The sequence below is a fragment of the Bufo gargarizans genome, chromosome 5, assembly GCF_014858855.1.
Source record: "Bufo gargarizans isolate SCDJY-AF-19 chromosome 5, ASM1485885v1, whole genome shotgun sequence".
Lineage (NCBI taxonomy): Eukaryota > Metazoa > Chordata > Amphibia > Anura > Bufonidae > Bufo > Bufo gargarizans.
Genome location: NC_058084.1, coordinates 426,569,639 through 426,589,962, shown reverse-complemented (window position 1 = coordinate 426,589,962; position 20,324 = coordinate 426,569,639). Strand labels below are relative to the sequence as shown.

The window sequence follows — 20,324 nt, the reverse complement described above, 5'->3', positions numbered from 1 at the left end:
TAAAATGTCATCAAACCTTATAGAAATGTAATGTGGGACCAACTAAACGCCTGGAAACCTGTGGGAACTTGTCGCCAGTTCCAATAAACCATAGCTGATTACCAGACCCTGGTGAGTAAGTACGGCACACTCATGTACATGCTGATGGAAGACTTGGCTTATTAGAAGCGATGTGGCCTCAGGCTTTAAGGAATTCAAAAGGGGGGGGGGGGGGGGGAGAAAAAAAAAAATCCAGGATCCCCTTGTCTAATGAAAAGGAAATCTCCACGCTGCCTGGCACAAAGCTAGCTCAGAAACTTGCACATATACGGGATTCTAGGCCGGCGTGGGGTGGAGGAATGTGCGTTGGAAGAGGATAAAACCCCGAATCGAATGCCCTTTTGCTCAGAAAAGGAAACCGATTTGGCTTGCACTCTCCGCGCTCTCGGGATGCTGTGACCACACACATTCTGAACTGGCTTTGCTTTGCTTACTCATCAAATGAAGGGTGTGTGCTCAAAATTTGCAAGCATAACTGAATAAAAAAAATATATAGTCTGCTTTTTGTTATCTTTTGCAATGCCTCTTAACCTCTTGGATCATCTGGACAGTTCAGGATTTTTAGACTGTTCAAGAGGTTATCCATGATTACAAAAAGGGCCCTCGAACAAAAGTGTCGCCGCCGGAAAAAAAAAAAAAAAAAACATTAAAGGGGTTGTTCAGTTTCCCAAAATATCTCCCAATACACTATAAACTATTTTTTGGGTGACATACATCTGTGGGTCACATCATAACCTACATCTACCATGCAGCAGGTTCTCACTTCTACAATCCTTGGTATTGCAGTCCAAAGGACGCAAGAAGACGACGGCGGTGACACGATTCATACACATCACCACTTTCTGTGCTGTCACTGGATGACTAGACTTCTGTGCATGCGCTGAATGGTAAATTAACAGGTTCAGCGCTGGCTTAAAAGAAGTTGTCCAACCCCTTTAAAAAAAAAAAAAGCTATTCACATTGTATCCGTGGTGCACCGTATGTGTACATTTGGCCAGTATACATTGGGGATGAATAGGACCAACTCCACTTATAATGAAGATTCCAGGAAGTGATGGCCTATCCTCAGGTGCATGAACAAGTACAACATAAAAACTTTCACCTTCTCACTCGTGCAGAACAGGCTTCAGAAGACAACTCAATGGGTACAACTCAAACACTAATCTTGCCTTCCATTGATAGGCACTATACCCATTGGCAGTGTATTACACCTTACATTCATGGACTCTTCTTGATGTATTTTTAGCATCAAGATTACAGCAGCAGTATCCTACAGCAAGTATTCACACGAGTACGCAAGTAGACTTTACTGTACCTTGAGGTTTTTCTTAATTGGAGTCTTGGATTTCTATGAGTGATTGGGTCTTCAGGGTAAAAACCTTGAGAAAATAAAAAGATCAGGTAAGAATAAATTTGCTGAAGATCACCAACAATCAACATACCAAACACCTGAAATACTGAAAAGCACCATGCATGAAACTACAGATCTCTGCAATTCCCATTAGTCTTTACCATCACAGTACCAACACCTTTTCATATCTAGAAAAAAACTAGACAAGGTTCACACAGGCAGATTCTCATGCATGTCTTTTAACCAAAGCCAGGAGAACATCCTAAAAAAAAAATATAACGTAACGCACAGAAAGGACTTCCTCTCCTCTATATCTGGGCAGCATGGTGGCTCAGTGATTAGCCCTGGTGCCTTGCAGCGCTGGGGTTCTGGGTTTGAATCCGACCAAAGACAACATCTGCATGGAGTTTGTATGTTCTCCCAGTGTCTGAGTGGGTTTCCTCCGGTTTCCTCCCACAATCCAAAGACATTCTGATAGGAAACTTCGATTGTGAGCTCCAATAATGTCTATAAAAGCGCTGCATAATATAATATGTCAGCGCTATATAAGTGCATAAAATAAATTTAAAAATAAAATAAAGTATTTGTGTTTGTATGTGTATATACACATACAAATATACATTTGACATGGGTTTGTAATTAGTGTTGAGCGAACTTATGGATTCAAGTTCGGCGTACAAGGTTCAGGTTATCAAAGAATTCCGTTATGGATTCCGCTACCACAGACCATAACATATGGTAGCCGAATCCACAACTGAATTCTTAGAGAACCCAAAACTTGTACCTCGAACTTGAAACCACAAGTTCGTTCAACACAGAATTATAATCTATTCAATGACCACAGAAAAGACCAGATATTTTTGCTGAAGACATGTATATAAAGGAAAACGTTATTTTTGAGAATCCCGTGTCCCTGGGGCGAGATCATTAGCTTAAAAACTAAAATTATCCAAGACCTGTTTCCATCATAGGCTATATCTGGATGATGAGAACGCGGATTTCAGTTTTTATAATAGGTAACTTTATTCATTTACTGTCAATTGTGTCATCACATTAAAATGTTGGCAATAAAAGCTAGGAGGAGACCGAACATGACGACAGGCTTATAGAATGGAAGTCAATCCAGGAACCGAGGCCGATGTCAATCATACCCAAGCAACGGCTGCTACCAGAAGAGGAGAAATACCACTAAAACCACTTCTACTACTAATACAATTCTCAATTCATTAGTGAACAAAGAGCCATCTGCCTTCAGTGTTTCTAAGGCCTCATGCACACGACCGATGTGCGCACCCGTGTCCGTTGTGCTGTTTTCCGTGATTTTCTGCGGACCCATTGACTTTCAATGGGTCTGTTGAAAACTCAGAAAATGCACCGTTGTTCATCCGCGTCAGTGATCCATGTTTCCTGTCCATCAAAAAAATACGACCTGTCCTATTTTTTTGACGGACAACGGTTCACGGACCCATTCAAGTCCATGGGTCCGTGAAAAAACACGGATGCACACAAGATTGTCATCCGCGTTCGTGATCCGCGGCCGTAGGCTACTTTCATACAGACGGATCCGAAGATCCGTCTGCATAAAAGCTTTTTCAGAGCTGAGTTTTCACTTTGTGAAAACTCAGATCCGACAGTATATTCTAACACAGAGACGTTCCCATGGTGATGGGGACGCTTCAAGTTAGAATATACTACGAACTGTGTACATGACTGCCCCCTGCTGCCTGGCAGCACCCGATCTCTTACAGGGGGCTGTGATCCGCACAATTAACCCCTCAGGTGCCGCACCTGAGGAGTTAATTGTGCGTATCATAGCCCCCTGTGAGAGATCAGGTGCTGCCAGGCAGCAGGGGCAGACCCCTCTCCCTCCCTTGTATTTAACTCATTGGTGGCCAGTGCGGCCTCAGGTGCGGCACCTGGAGGGGTTAATTGTGCTGATCACGGCCCCCTGTAAGAGATCGGATGCTGCCAGGCAGCAGGGGGCAGTCATGTACACAGTTCTTAGTATATTCTAACTTGAAGCGTCCCCATCACCATGGGAATGCCTCTGTGTTAGAATATACTGTTGGATCAGAGTTTTGACGATCTAACTCAAATCCGATGGTATCTTCTAACATAGAGGCGTTCCCATGGTGATGGGGACGCTTCAAGTTAAAATATACCATCGGATTGGAGAAAACTCTGATCCTATGGTATATTAATAGGGACTCCTGACTTTACATTGAAAGTCAATGGGGGACGGATCCGTTTGCAATTGCACCATATTGTGTCAACGTCAAACGGATCAGTCCCCATTGACTTGCATTGTAAGTCAGGACGGATACGTTTGGCTCCGCACGGCCAGGCGGACACCAAAACGACTTTTTCCTTCATGTCCGTGGATCCTCCAAAAATCAAGGAAGACCCACGGAAGAAAAAATGGACACGGATCATGGAACTACGGAAACCCGTTTTTGCGTACTGCAAAAAAAAAAAAAGTCGTGTGCATGAGGCCTAACACCGATAACCCCATAATTTTCTTTTTTTATGCTTATGCTCTTTTTAGGCTCAGAACCACATCCAAACAGGACTCCAAAAAAGTATAAAAAATATGTATTTACAGCCATTTACTTAGAACAGAAAAATAAAACCACGCAGGAGACAGTCCACCGCTCATGTGCTGCTCCTGTGGACTCCTATAATGTGGGCAGGCAGAGACCTATGCAGGTGTGAATGATGTGGTCCTGGCTGCTGAGAAGTGATCGTTACAGAAAAGCAAGCGGTAGCCTATTAGGAGTCTCATTAATAGAATAACGCCAAAATAGATTAAAAAATATATATAAAATATAGACCCGCACCCTCTTAAAAGGGCACACATCCTTAGCTGTGATCAGGAGAAGGCTGCAGCAGAAAGGGCACAATCCCTCAGAATGGACACCCCCTGAGCTGACAGCCTGAAATTAATCTAGCAGAACAAATGGAGCAATGAATGGGGAGATCTCTGGATCCATGTGAGGTACAGGGCTGGTTCTAGCTTTGTTAATGTTAAAAAGAGATTGTATTATATGAATGTTTTATTTTATTTGAATTTTTTTTTTATTATGGGATAACTTCTTTAAATCTATCAAAAAAAATTAGCCCAGACAGAGCATTTCTTTTTAACCCCACCATTATGCAATTTCTACAATATCTCAGTGTGGTATTAGCAGCAAACCAGTCTGTCTCGTCATAAATTAGGAGAAGGCGTGTTAAACTGAGAAACCTTGAACTTTCGTCCCTTTTAAGACACTGCTATACAGGTTTATGACCATGTAAATAAAGGTCTTTTTGGCGGGTAATCTGATCAGGCGCTGTACACACTGGTACAGACACAGCAAAATGAAAAAGATCACCGTCAAAACATACAGAAGATTAACAACTTTGCACATTCTCTTCCCTTTCGGCCTTCCAAGAACATAGTGGACATCAAAGATATTGTGACCCAGTAGCACTTTCCGTTTGGCATTTTCAGGGTATAATTAGTTTACACTGTGCCCATCAATCTTTCTCTGTGACCTCTTGCCATGTCCTTCACCTGTAGCCGGCTGATGCTGCTGCCCAGAAGCTTGTCAACAACCCAGCGCCCCTCCATTTGGCTTCACTCCAAAGAACAAATCTGTGTCCCATACTGGTTCTACCCTACAAGAGAGTTGACTTGTCGTCTCAATCACTTGCCCAAAAGACTAATTTTTCTTTAAAGTGTAACTGCAGTTTTATTTTTAGGTGTGTAATGTATAGGGGCAGTGATAGTGACCATTTTTGTAAAATACTTTCATTACTGAAATCCTACATTTCGATTAGAAAAATAGCTCTAAAGTGGCCCAGAAGTCAGAGGAGAGTTGCTAAGGCTCAAAATGGGCCACTTTAGGGCTATTTTTCTAATAGAAATGTATGATTTCAGTAATTAAAGTATATTACATAAATGGTCAGTATCACTGCCCCTATACATTACACAAATACAACAGCAATTACACTTTAAACCCAACAGACCCCTCAATCATTCATCTGGAGAACTTGGTCAAGGTCAAAGGACACAAAATTTGAAAAACTAGATTGGGAGGCATCCGAAATAAAATCCAGCTATATAAATACATGCATGACCAAGCAGCAGGTGACTGCAAAGCATTTCTATCTGGGAGACTGGTCAACAATAGTAAAGTGCTCTGAAGTGCTGAGTGCCTCCTGTGTGCAGAAGACTTCCTTCCACTACTGAGACTTTGGTATTCTTATCTGGCCACAACAATGCCTCTGCTCTATACAATATTCAGCCCGAACATAGGCAAAAAAAAATTTTTATATGACCCCCTAAAGCTGCACATTATGTGCCTATGAAGCCCATGGGAGTTTTTAAATTTTAGTAAATTTTGGAAAGGTCAGAAGGCTTATTTGATAGATGCCCTACTGATGCCAGTAGACATTTTACCACTCCAAGCCCTAATGGCTATCACCTGCTCATTTCCTTATATGGGTGTTCCCGAATTTAAAGGCTATGGACACTTTTGGGCCATTTTTTTTATGATTCCATTTTACTAATTTTGGGTTTAAAAAAATTAAATTGCTCTCTGCAGTATGCGTTACATGCAGGTAAAAATGAATCTATTTGCAGAGTTCCTGAGTTCAGCTAGCAGCTTATATGAAGCCTTATCCCTGATCTCCTGACCTCAAACACTCATAGCTAAAACCTTTTTAAACTGATAAAAATATCCGTCAGCAGATTTGCACCTATGACGCTGGCTGGCCTGTTACATGTGCGCTTGGCAGCTGAAGACATCTGTGTTGGTCCCATGTTCAGATGTGCCCGCATTGCTGAGAAAATATGTTTTGTTGTATGCTCATGCAAATGAGCCTCTAGGAGCAACGAGGGCGTTACCATTACACCTAGAGGCTCTGCTCTCTCTGCAACTGCCATGACCTCTCCAGTTTATTGACAGGGACTGCAAAACCCCTTATGCAACACCTTACAATGTGCACAGGCAAACCTGTACCCGAGGACACCCGTCACTTTCACAGATTAGCAACCCATGGAGTCTGCAGCCATCAGCACCATCTACACGTCCATGCTTCATGCAGAAGGGGAGGAATGGAGACCTCTCCCCCATCCAACTTCTCTATGCAGACAATGGAGCTGTGCGGAACCGTCACAAGCCATTCATATCAGTTTTAATGAAGTGGCACAATTGCGGGCTGTAGCCCTGGCAGAAGAATGCGCCGTCAGGTTTTCCTTTGTAGGTCAGCCAGATTAAACACAACTTGGAAATGAAACACGACACTTGGGTTTCTGAAACAATCTAGAAATTTTCCAGTTAGATATTTCTTTGGAAAATGCTGCATGAGGCAATTCCCTTACGTGACAGAGCACTAATCGGATTTTAGAGGTTTCCTTCGCTTCATTAGGGAACGCACGTATCATTAAAAGGTAATGCTTCTCCATTGAGAGGCAGGTAATGCAAAACAATGGGGGTTATGCAAAATGGCCTCATGCACATGGCAAAACTGATTACCCTGCAGCCCTACAAAAAGTCTCTCAGAGGCTACTTTGGGGTAGTGTACCTCTTGCCGAGAGAACACTGACTACTAGACATGCCTCTACAACACATTCAGATATTTCTGCTGGGACCATTTTCAGGTGCTTAGCAGAAGGAAATTTGGTGTCACAGTGCCCATTACGAGTAATGCTTTCGACAGCCAGACAGCGTGGCCTTAGTTTGCAGAGATGAACATGAAACCTGGACTGCCATGGACTGGAACCGAATCGTCTTTAGCGATGAATCCAGGGTGTTTAGGATGCCAAGCATGGAGACCTCATGATGAGCCCTTAAATCCTGCCTTGGTCGTGGACACACTATCCCAACTGCTGGTGTCATAATCTGGGGGGACATCACATATGACAGTCACCCTCAGGAGCGATACAAGGGACATTAACAGCTCAGCGATATGGTGGCTTCTCATCGCAACTCTTCCATCTGGCATTTTTAAGCAAGGGTTTTCCAGAAATGGCACCACCAGATTACAACACTTTCTTGGCTGCCCGGTGACCAGATTTAATACCAATTGAGGATTTATGGGACCAACAGGGACACCAGCTTCAGCAGCCTACGAGTGTGCCAGGATCTACAGGCCCAGCTCCAACATTTGTGGGCAAATGTACTGCAGGATACCATATAGAACCTGTATCCTCCATGCCCAACCGTATCTCATCTTGTATCCAGGCTAGAAGCGGCCCAACAGGGTCCTAGAGCCTCCTTCAATTGTACAGTTTTCACCAATAAACGTCTACTTGTGCTCTAATATTGTAATACTATCATTATATTTATACATAGAAAGCTTCATTCCATTCCAACAACTCTGTCTTGGTGCGGTATTTTTTTTGGCAATGAGTGTGTATAGAACAGAATAGCTGTAAAGTCATAACCCTATCCATCAAACTGAAGTGTAAAATGTACTATAACGCCTCGGGGCGGCACATGCAGAACTGTAATACAGAGCTATAGGCGCTTCATATGCTGCTATTAAGGCGTCATATCACGGGAGACACAATACAGACCCCAATAGCACGTGGCATAAATGAGCTATGAGACACGCTTTATGGCCCCAAAGTCTATGGGTGCAGTTCTGAGTCTCGGAGGTTGTTCTGCACGCTCCGATAATCAGATAGCAATACGTAAGGCCGCTTTCAGACCAGCAGTGCTGAACTCATCAATGTTCCAGCTGGTGAACCCGGACAGCACACGGATAGCATTTGCGATCAGTCTGTTTTTCTTGCAGACCCGTTTACTTGAATGAGTGAGTCTTTCGGAAAATTTGCATCCGGATGGAGCGTGCTACACTCTTCTCCGCAGAGGTCAGTGCAAAAAAATGTATGTGGTTTGCCCGACTGTCTTTAATGGGTCAGTGTTCCGTCCATTCTACTCTCGGACCGCACACGTACTCGAAAAAAAATTATTCTTCATGAGCACAAACTAAGGGTATATATAATCACACAAATGTACATTACGTGCAGATTTTTGGGCCAAAAATCCACAGTTTAATATGGCAGCAGCTAAATAGGTGAAAAATCTCATTTACACAGTGTAGAAATTTCCAACACAGAAATTGATCTGCGGTGTGGATTTTGAAATTCTAATCATGCCAAAGCTGCTTTTCAGTGCATCTGAGATCTGTGGCAAATCAGTGACAAAATCCACTTATGGATTTTGGTGCAGATTTGGTGAAGACACGCATGCAGAAAATCCATTTAAACTACACTGCTGGGAAATTCCGAGAGGATTTTCGCGTGGATTTCTGTGCGCTTCAGCACTAAAAACAAACGCTACTTGTAATTTTTGTTGCCGATTTTCCACAGATCTGACCCTCTGCATCGCAAAGGCTGAAATCTGCCCAATAAATTGACTTGCTGCAGGGAAAAAAAAAGCAAAGTGAACATGAGATTTGTTAAGGCTTCGTTCACATCACCGTTCAGCCTTTCCGTTCCCCTGCTCAGCATAACTGACGCCAAACTGAGTCAAACGGAGCCCTTAGGACCCCATAGACTATAAATGGGGTCCGTTATGTTTCCACTCAGAAGATGATTTTTAAGCGGAGACAAAAGTTGCGCATGCAGGACTTTTGTCTCTGCTTCAAAATGATCTTCTGAGCCCATTATAGTCTAGGGGGCCTAAGGGCTTCGTTTGGCGTCCGTTATGTGCCTTAAACGGAGCAGGAGAACGGAAAGGCTGAACGGTGATGTGAATGAAGCCTAACTTGGCTGGTACTGTATTATGCCACAGTTTTTCCCATATCTGTGCGGAGAAAACGCGTGAAATTCGCAACGTGTGTACGTAGCATAGGGAACCGATACACGGGTGCGGGCTGTGTAACAAATTCTGCATGAATGCGTTTCTGCATCAAATTCACACCATAAACCGCATATGTTACGTGCAGTAATTGGTGCAGATTTGATGCGGTTCTGCCGCAGAGCTGACCCATGCATTGCAAAGGGCGAGATCCGCGCACAAAACATATAAATAAAAAAAATAAAAAAAAATAGACATGCTGTGGATTTCAAAATATATACTGCAGGTCAATTTCCATATAGAAGGAAAAAAAACAAGGTGTACATGAGATATGTGCTGTATTACACTGAGGTTTTCCGCACGTAAATCCACATGGAAAAACCGCGTGCAATCCGCAACGAGTGCAGTTAGCTTAATGGTTGCAATGCACACAAGCAGGCAGCTGCAAGGGGCACAGTCCAGCTCCAAACCTCCTTGCATAATGCAACTGTCCCTTTCCAGGGTTGCAGCAGAGTACAGACTGGGCGCTACCTGAAATCACACGACAAATCTCTTTCTGCTGCTTACACAAACAGGAACGTACAAAAAACTATAAATCTCCAGCAGGAGAAAAAAAAATTAAAAATGCCGATCACACAAATAGATCTGGATTAAACTTTGTGACATATTTAACGTTAATGAGGCAAAGTCAGTGTAAGCGCATTAGCAGATCTATCTAATCTGTCTGTAGCCGTATAGGAAAAGCACGGAAGAATATACAATACACGCTACATACTAAAAACCAAAAAGAGCGGCGTGAAATTAATAAGAAAAATCGCAGGAGGCTCATTCAGCTAATTGCTTGTGACACTAACCTGGATCCTCAGGGCAAATGATACTTCCCACATAGCTGGAAATCCATCGGTTCCTAAACATTGTTTCTCACCAGTTACCCCTCAGGTTTGCCCAGGAGCAGTGCAGATGCAAGGAGAACCCCGGCTTTAGGCCCGTTCCAGCAAAAAGAGAGAGAGAGAGACAGAGCAATTTCCCAGTCCTGCACTGAAGATGTCAGGCTGGAGAGACTAAGCACAGCGAGAGCATAGCAATGGGGCTGGAAGCCGGAGCAAACCAAGCCAGTAATCAGATTACAAACAGAAATTAGGCACTCAAGTGCACATTGGGTCAGAGAGACGGGAAGATGCTGAAAAGTGCCGTTTTGGCCAAATTAAAACATAGGCTTCAAAAAGGACGGAAGTAAAAATAAATAAAGAAACGTAAAAAAGACCAAAGCCACAGAAGGAAGTAAAAATCCAAGGCGGGGAAGAAAATACTAAGTATAACGCTCTTCCAGGAGCGTTCTGGTGTCCCCCCCCCCCCCCCCCTCCTCCTTATCAGCTGTCAGAACAGTGCAAAGATTGCTGTGCTAAGGAGGACGGAGCGGTGTGCAGCCAGGTAGGCACGTGCACCCGGCACACAATCACAGCCGTATCACACATCCGATAGCGGACGCTGCAGCACATGTGGTTTAGATTATGTGGACTATCAGACCGTAATCGCTCTCATAAAATACCAGAAATGATGGGAGTAGTCATGGAGAATGATGCAAGGACGATGCGTGGGCTCAGCTGCTCCAGATAATTGATTTGGCTTTAATCTGGACCTGCTCGACGACCACACCACGGATTACATGCAGAACATCAAATATTACTACAAGATGGGGTGAAAAATAAATAAATGGCTTACTCAAAGTTGTAACTAATTTAAGATTCAAGGAGACGATCTGCATTAAAGTTAATTGGATTTCTGGCAATCCAATTCACACTCTGCAGTAATTAGGCACGCAACGTTTGACGCACGCTGCACTTTCTATTTTACTTGACGTGTTAGGGTACTTTCACACTGGCGTTAGAGGAACAGTCTGACAAATGCATTGAAATACTGGATCAGTCTCTCCGGTGTGATTCGAAAAAACGGATCCGGTATTTATTTTTTTCAAATTTTTAAAGGTCTGCGCATGCCGGAAAACTTTAACGCTAGTGTGAAAGTACCCTCTAAGTAAATCCTACTTGAAGCAAAAATGGCAAAAAAATAAATAAATAAAATTAAGGCTACTTTCACACTAGCGTTCGGGGGTCCGCTTGCGAGTTCCATTTGAAGGCTCTCACAAGCAGCCCCGAACGGATCCGTACTGCCCTAATGCATTCCGAGTGGATGCGGATCCGCTCAGAATGCATCAGTCTGGCAGCGTTTGTCCTCCGCTCCGCAGGCGGACACCTGAACGCTGCTTGCAGCGTTCGGATGTCCACCTGGCCGTACGGAGGCAAACGGATCCGTCCAGACTTACAATCTAAGTCAATGGGGACGGATCCATTTGAAGTTGACACACTGTGGCTCAATTTTCAAACAGATCCGTCCCCCATTTACTTTCAATGTAAGGTCTGGACGGATCCGTCTGAGCAACTTTTCACACTTAAAATGCAGACGGATCCGCTCTGAACGCAAGTGTGAAAGTAGCCTAAAACGGAGTCTGCAAAACCAGACAATGCCTCGTATGACTAGCTCAGCTGAATGTAGCAATACCTTTCAGTGAGGGCGGGTTCACACTTGCGTTAGGGTATTCAGTTATAGCAGGCATCCTCAAACTGCGGCCCTCCAGCTGTTGTAAAACTACAACTCCCACAATGCCCTGCTGTAGGCTGATACCTGTAGGCTGTTAAGGCATGCTGGGAGTTGTAGTTTTGCAACAGCTGGAGGGCCGCAGTTAAGGATGCCTGCATTATAGGTTCCGTTATAACGGAATTCATAAGACAGAGTGCAAAATGGAAACCTTTAGAGACATTTCGTTTTGATCCGTCATAATAGAGGCATATGGGCAAGCATAACGGAAACCAGACGGACCAGTTAGGTCATCAATATCAGATCGGTGGGGACCAACTACAGGCGCTTGTATGAGGATAGGTCATCAATATAAAAAAGCAGACAACCCCTTTAAGTGCACCAAGGGAGGGCCCAAGTCTCTTTGCACACTTGCTTCTTCTGTGTCCTCTACCAGAACCTCGCTCTCCTTGACTGACAGGGCCAGGTGAGAACTGCTTCCAGGCTAGTGCTTCCGTGGGGTTCCGTTCCGTGCTTATGTTCCGCACTGCACCTCCTCAAGATTTGCGGACCCATTCTTGTGAATGGGTCCGCATCAGTGCCCAGTGTATTGCGGAACTGCAGTATGCAGCCCGCAATACGGCCACGAGGGCACAATGGTCGTGTGCAAGATGCCCAAGTAGTAAAAAAAATAATAAAATAAACACTGCAGTAATTGTATTTGGCCAAAACCTTGCAAGCATGTGGCAGCCAATGTCTGCTTGGCTTTACAGGTAAAATAAGGTATTTACTTTAAAATGATATGGCCCCTGGCCACCGCATGTTCTGCTGCACACTCCTACCGCCGGTCCCAGGATGTCCATTTTCTTCATTCTATGTTGACCAAGTCTTTTGTGCTGTCCGCACAGAGGTCAGTAAATGGCTGCTGATAAAGGGTCATGTGACCGAGCAACAAAAACTCCGGACACAACACTCCATTCAAAAACAGTGCACCTGCGGTCTGCACTTGCGCTGTTGGGAGTTCATTGCAGATCCAATGTGTGTGAATAGATGAGGCAGGGTGGTTTGTCTGGTCACATGACCCTCCGTCAGCGGCCATCTTATGGACAGGACCTCTATGCTGACAGCACAGAAGACTTGCCCAAAAAAGAAGCATGGCTTAAAAAACAAACATAAAAAACACAGAATATCCACAAACACTGTAAAAGCAAGTACCATATAATCATCTGACACACACACTGGTCAACAGTAACCAAAAAGTGGACAACCCCTTTAACAACTGCCTCTGGATAGGTCATCGGTATCTGATCGGTGGGAGTCAGACACTGCGAATGTACCGGGGCGCGAAGTAGCTCTGCAGCCTCCTCTCAGCTCTCCAGCGCCATACATTGTATAGTGGCTGTGCTTGGTATCGCAGCTCAGCCCTATTCGCTTCACTACCATGCAAAAAAAAAAAAAAAAGTTAAACCAGCACCTCAAACTGTATATAAAATGGAGTGCAGGTGCACACTACCATGGCTGCAAAGCAAAAACAAGGACTACAAGTATCAGCACACTGCTTAATGCACAAAGACACATGCAAACATTGAAAACAAGAATACATGTAAACTGCATTACTGCTATACTCACTATATGAAAATGGGAATCTTGTTGCCCCTAACACTAGACCATAATGTGGACGGACATTTCTCATGTTCAACAATAAAATAAACAAACATTTTCCATTTGTCGTCATTTATATCGGCCAGGTGGACAGGACTCTGGTGGTTTTTCGGCTTCCTCTTAAAATTGGCTGGATTTGTAAATCCCAGCTCAGCCTCATTGAGCGTCAAGGGTTTGTGGTCTGGCAGTGCAACCCATTTTGTGCTCTGTTTATACCTTAAATCCCCTTTATTAAGTCACACAAAATAGAAAAGCAAAGGACATAGAAAGCTGAACATGAAAATTACAGGAATAATGCTCGAGAAGAAATGACTGCAGAGAAGCCTACACCAAGCTCCAGGATCTCCAACTTGTAAGCTTCGCACCAAGTGTCTGGTGTGTAGGTGGCAATTCATGAACCTGAATACTGTATATGGTACATTCAACCATCAAACCATCGTAGAAGAGGGCAATTTATCTGTACTTCACTGATTGGGTTGGTCCAAAATAGTCAAACTTCTCAACTTACCCTTCAAAACTGTACGTCATCTATTAGACGTCTTTTGCAACTCCCACAAGCTGGAGTCTCAATTCTCGTCCTTACCTTGGGTAAAGACCATCTGAACTCCCCCCACTATGTCTGTGTGTGACCTCTGCAGGACTACTTGTATCGATTTGCAGGGATACAACATCCATGGCGCTCTAGGGCACCCCAAACTTGATAAAACAGCAGGTCTTAAAGACCACTACTCCTTCACTCCTTCTGCTGTCAAGTCAACTGAAGGACATGTTTAAGTGGAATTATTTGACCCTGCCTTACACCCCATTTTAGCCTTTAGTGGCTCCAGTTCCCATCACATCCAATCTGCAAGGATTGTGAATGTATTCTCCTGGAGCCTACACATGCAGGACCCGTGTTGGCCTGCGGTCATGCACCATCCCGTCACTTTTTTTTTTTTTGGGTTATTACATATTCCATTTGAACAGCCTCTGTACTGACATCCAGAATGGGCAGCACCTTCTAGACCGCCGCCTCTGTTGGTCTTTTGTGGCATATGATAAATCCAGCCTGGTTTATCCACATTTTACAGCTGATCATTTAGGATGTGCGAATAGACTTTAGATATTTCATCCGAAGTCCATTCGCATAAAACTACGTTCTAATACTATATGGAGCCGGAGCTCCGTACAGTATTAGAATGTATTGGCTTCAATGAGACGAAGTTACTGCTTCGCTAAATCTGGTGAGACTTAGCGTAATAACTTCATAAATCAATTTGTACTTCGTTTCGGGAAATGTTTTTTTACAGTACAAATTAATTTATGAAGTTACTCGAAGTCTTGCAAGACTTCAAGAAGCAAGAACTTCAGCTCATCGGAGCCAATACATTCTAATACTGTACAGAGCTCCTGCTCCGTACAGTATTCAAACAAAGTTTTATGCGAATCAACTTCGGATGTTTCATCCAAAGTCAATTCGCTCATCTCTACTCAACGTGTGGTCAGTTACCAAACCCATCTCCTATAAAAGGGGTTGTCCCATAGAAAATATTCCAGTTTTCAAACCAGCATCTGGGTCCGAATACTTTTGTAACTGCATGTAGAATAGCTACTGAACTATTTAGCTAAATGTATCCGTACAGCGCCACACGCTGCTTGTTTTTTCCCCTCATTTCTTTGTCCGGCTCACTGAGATGGTCGCACATGCTCAGTTTCATCCTTCAACTGCCTCCTTAGCTGTGATAGAGAGCAGCAGAATGGAAAATGAATGAGGAGATCTCTGGGTCAGGTACAGGGCTGGTTCCAGCTTTCACATGTATAATATGATGTCCGATTTTGACATCAGTCATGGGATAACCCTTTTAAGTACTAGGCCTCATACACATGGTAGGGTAACAAAGCAGTTCAGCCTCTCAGCTCACCCAAGGTTCTTTTAAAAGAAACGCGTGAGACTTTGAAGACGCTGTGGACCTCCAATGCATCAAGAAGTAAAAAAAAAGGCCACTACTATGGCAGCCCTTAAAATAGGAGTTTGTCGATCAAGTAAAATAGCATACACAATGTTGGCGTGCTTCAGGCCCCTCTAGGTGTTCGTCCTAATACCTAAATGATTAGGAGCCCAGAGGGGCTTGAAACTCATACTGGTGTAAAGTAGAACTGGCTGAGTTGCCCATAGCAACCAATCAGATTCCTCCTTCCATTTTCCAAAGGAGCTGTCCAAAATGAAAGTTGGAATCTGATTGGTTGTTATGGGCAACTAAGCTAGTAATACTTTACACCAGTTTCATAAATGACTCATAATACACACATCAGGCGCCATATGAACCGAGCTATTCCCCCATCAAGGTGATACTTCTAGGGGAGAACACCTGCACACAGACCACAGGTCACCATTTTTATTTTGTCAGATTTGCTTGAAACTTAACGATAAAATGAAGTCTGACACATGGTAGTACAGTATGGGTTCATGCACTGGTATAGGTGCCGTATTACTGCTCTGTATGGCTCATAATACAGATACATGCGAATTCATTTCTTATCCTCTGCATCATCAGAATAATGTACATTAATATGTAATAAGCAGATTACATACAAGTTTACAGATACGAACAGCCTGAACAAAAATCCTAACTTTGATGACATAAGAGGAAAAAGACGGAGCCATTTGCAGGCAGCGACACTGAAGGATCTCATGACTGTCCTGCAATTCTTCAGAAGAGCTGCACGGTTGTGTAGAGCCCCCCTGTGGGTTTTTAGTAGGTCTGTAGGCCACGTCACATGGTGGAGGGGATTTAATGAAGTACGATCCCTTGGGCATCCAGCTAACCAGGGTAGGCAGACATGGGAAATCGCATCAGAGGTATATTTTTATCATCTACCTTTGACCCTTCAGTTAATATTTTTCAGCTCTAAAACATTACAACTTAATATACCAGAGCCTACCAGTCCAAACTCATGGATATAAAATCGGCTTCATGCAATTTTAGGGCTAGTTTATTTTAAGGGATTTTCCATTGCCATTGAAGGCACAGTATAAGGGTACTTTCACACTAGTGTTTTTCTTTTTCGGGGCTCAATAGCGGAAAATAACTGATCAGTTTCATCCCCATGCATTCTGAATGGAGAGAAATCCGTTCAGGGTGCATCAGGAGGTCTTCAATTCAGTCACTGAATGGCGTTTTGGACGGAAGAAATACGGCAGCATGCTGCTGTATTATCTCCGTAAAAAATTCTGGATCAGTTGCTGGATTAGGCATTAATTTACATGCGCAGACCGGTAAAAATGTGCAAAAAATATATAACTGATCCATTTGTCTGGATGACATCTGGAGAGACTGATCCGTTCTTGCAATTCATTTGTAAGACAAATCAGCATCCGGATCCGGCAGGCAGTTCCAGCGGACTTTTTTTGCTCGCCAACAGAAAAGATAAACAAGGTGTGCTGTCTGCATCTTTTGCAGTATCATTAAAATGAGTGGGTCTGCATTCTATCTGCAAAAAAAACCAAACAAAATAAAATTTAAAAAACACATGGATCAGATGATGACCAAAAATTCAGTTGTGTGCATTTGTCCTTATAGTATGCCCCTGCACGAGGGACTACAATACCGCTCCAATCCCCTTAATGGCCCAGTGCTGCATTTCTCCGCATGTCGTGCGGCAGTGTAAGAGAAAAGCTGAAGGAAACTTGTCTGAGGGTCCTAGAAGACTGATCTCTGATGGATACTGTCAGGGCATATCCCAGTGGTAAGCCACATCTAGGATGGATAAAACTAATACAGCGCATCAGCATAGCGCAGTGTACGCAGGGTATGACCTCAGTGTCATGCACTGTCTGCACACAAGTGAAGGATGAATTCTCTCAGAATTTTGAAGATTTCTTTTAGGTTCGGCCTGGCCTAAGGCTGACTCTATAATCTTCTGCACTAAAGAACCTACAGTGCCTTGCAAAAGATTTTTTTTTTATAACCTAACCTCGACTTCTACTTCTCAACAACATTGTCCCTTACTTGTTTGGAGAGTTCCTTGGTCTTCATGGCAGTGTTTGGTTAGTGATGCCTCTTGCTTAGGTGTTGCAGCCTCTGGGGCCTTTCAAAAAAAAAGGTGTGTATATGTAATGACAGATTATGTGACACTTAGATTGCACACAGGTGGACATCATTTCACTAATTATGTGACTTCTGAAGTTAATTGGTTGCACCAGAGCTTTTTATGGGCTTCCTAACAAAGTGGGTGAATACATACGCACATGTAAATTTTCTGTTTTCTATACAATAGTTTTATTTATATATTTTTCTCTTTTTTTCACCTCACCAACTTATATTTTTGTGTTCTGATCCATCACATAAAATTCAGATTAACAAAACATTAAATTAAAGGCTGTAATGAAACAAAATACCAAAAAAGTCAAGGGCGGTGAATACTTTTGCAAGGCACTGTATGTAGAAACGTCCTCACTGAGCAGAAAGACTCTGAACACCTACCTGTACCAGAGCCAACACTGGCTTACATCCAAATTAAGTTTACCGTAAAGCTGTGTAACAATTAAGGGATTTCGTTTATTTGACGAAGAAAAAGCAATAAACAGAATCCCATCAGAAACGTTGAGGGGTTTTGTTTTCACGGCTTTAGTTTATATACAGTTATTACCAATAACCCCCATTATTTATATACAGAGGAATGCTGTAGAACATCAACAGCACGGGGAGGTCTTCAGGGGTCTAGTAATACACGGTAACAGTAACAGTCCATGTATCTGTAAACCTTATGCATTTCCTTTTAATTTTCTATTTGGATCTCAATTCGATGAGAACATTTATTAGTTGCTCTTCTGGCACCTAAAAGGTATGCTCACAAATGGGGTCATTTTTTAAAGACACGCAAGTTTTAAAGGGCATCTGTCAGTAGATTTTTACCTATGAAACTGGCTGACCTGGCAGGTGAAGACATCTGTGTTGGTGCCATGTTCATATGTGCCCGCATTGCTGAGAAAAATGATGTTTTAATATATACAAATGAGCCTCTAAGAGCAACGGCGGCGTTGCCATTACACCTAGAGGCTCCGCAACTACCTCGTCCTCTGCGCTTTGACAGGGTCAGACAGCGAAATCATCATCACACCTGACCCTGTCAAAGTGCAGAGGGTGCGGCAGATGCAGAGAGAGCAGAGCTTCTAGGTGTAACAGTAACGCCCCCGTTGCTCCTAGAGGCTCATTTGCATATATTAAAACTGCAGTCGGCGGGCACCAATGAACATGGGACCAACACAGATTTCTTCAGCTGCTAAGCACACATGTAACAGGTGAGCCAGTGTCAGGTACAAGTCTGCTGACAGATGTCCTTTAACCACTTCAGCCCCGCTAGCTGAAACCCCCTTCATGACCAGAGCACTTTTTACACTTCGGCACTACACTCCTTTCACCGTTTATTGCTCAGCCATGCAACTTACCACCCAAATGAATTTTACCTCCTTTTCTTCTCACTAATGGAGCTTTCATTTGGTGGTATTTCATTGCTGCTGACATTTTTACTTTTTTTGTTATTAATCAAAATGTAACGATTTTTTTGCAAAAAAAATGACATTTTTCACTTTCAGCTGTCAAATTTTGCAAAAAAAACAACATCCATATATAAATTTTTCGCCAAATTTATTGTTCTACATGTCTTTGATTAAAACTAAAAATGTTTGGGCAAAAAAATAATGGTTTGGGTAAAAGTTATAGCATTTACAAACTATGGTACAAAAATGTGAATTTCCGCTTTTTGAAACAGCTCTGACTTTCTGAGCACCTGTCATGTTTCCTGAGGTTCTACAATGCCCAGACAGTAGAAAAACCCCACAAATGACCCCATTTCGGAAAGTAGACACCCTAAGGTATTCGCTGATGGGCATAGTGAGTTCATAGAACTTTTTATTTTTTGTCACAAGTTAGCGGAAAATGATTTTTTTTTTTTCTTACAAAGTGTCATATTCCACTAACTTGCGATTAAAAATTCTAGGAACTCACCATGCCCCTCACGGAATACCTTGGGGTGTCTTCTTTCCAAAATGGGGTCACTTGTGGGGTATTTATACTGCCCTCGCTTTTTAGGGGCCCTAAAGCGTGAGAAGAAGTCTGGAATATAAATGTCTAAAAATGTTTACGCATTTGGATTCCGTGAGGGGTACGGTGAGTTCATGTGAGATTTTATTTTTTGACACAAGTTAGTGGAATATGAGACTTAGTAAGAAAAAACAAACAAAAAAATATATATATTTCCGCTAACTTGGGCCAAAAAAATGTCTGAATGGAGCCTTACAGGGGGGGTGATCAATGACAGGGGGGGGTGATCAATGACAGGGGGGTGATCACCCATATAGACTCCCTGATCACCCGCCTGTCATTGATCACCCCCCCTGTCATTGATCACCCCCCCCCCCCCCTGTAAGGCTCCATTCAGACGTCCGCATGCGTTTTGCGGATCCGATCCATGTATCCGTGGATCCATAAAAATCATACGGACGTCTGAACGGAGCATGACAGGGGGGTGATCAATGACAGGGGGGTGATCAATGACAGGGGGGGTCTATATGGGGTGATCATGGGTTCATAAGGGGTTAATAAGTGACAGGGGGGGGTGTAGTGTAGTGTTTGGTGCTATTTTACAGAGCTACCTGTGTCCTCTGGTGGTCGATCCTAACAAAAGCGACCACCAGAGGACCAGGTATCAGGTATATTAGATGCTGTTATCAAAACAGCGTCTAATATACCTGTTAGGGGTTAAAAAAAATCAAATCTACAGCCTGCCAGCGAGCAATCGCCGCTGGCAGGCTGGAGATCCACTCTCTTACCTTCCGTTCCTGTGAGCGTGCGCGCGCTTGTTCACAGGAAATCTCGGGTATCGCGGGAGGACGCGTATATGCGTCCACCCAGAAGAGCAGGGCCGCC

At 43.3% G+C, this 20,324-nt stretch overlaps 1 protein-coding gene across 17 annotated transcripts in view; it reads right to left on the bottom strand.

The window, feature by feature from the left end:
- The window catches only part of SVIL (supervillin), a 193,317-nt gene that overhangs the window by 104,404 nt on the left and 68,589 nt on the right, over positions 1 to 20,324 (bottom strand). For 6 of the 17 annotated variants that reach the window (XM_044294215.1, XM_044294217.1, XM_044294216.1 and 3 more), the window contains exons 1-2: positions 10,035 to 10,148; positions 1,355 to 1,418 (exon numbers count right to left, since the gene is read on the bottom strand). In XM_044294215.1, the coding sequence (XP_044150150.1) occupies positions 1,355 to 1,418; positions 10,035 to 10,095 (125 nt within the window). In that variant the 5' untranslated portion in view covers positions 10,096 to 10,148. Of the gene's footprint in view, positions 1 to 1,354; positions 1,419 to 10,034; positions 10,150 to 20,324 lie in introns of those variants that run through there. The other 11 variants (XM_044294209.1, XM_044294212.1, XM_044294211.1 and 8 more) reach the window with 7 other exon arrangements.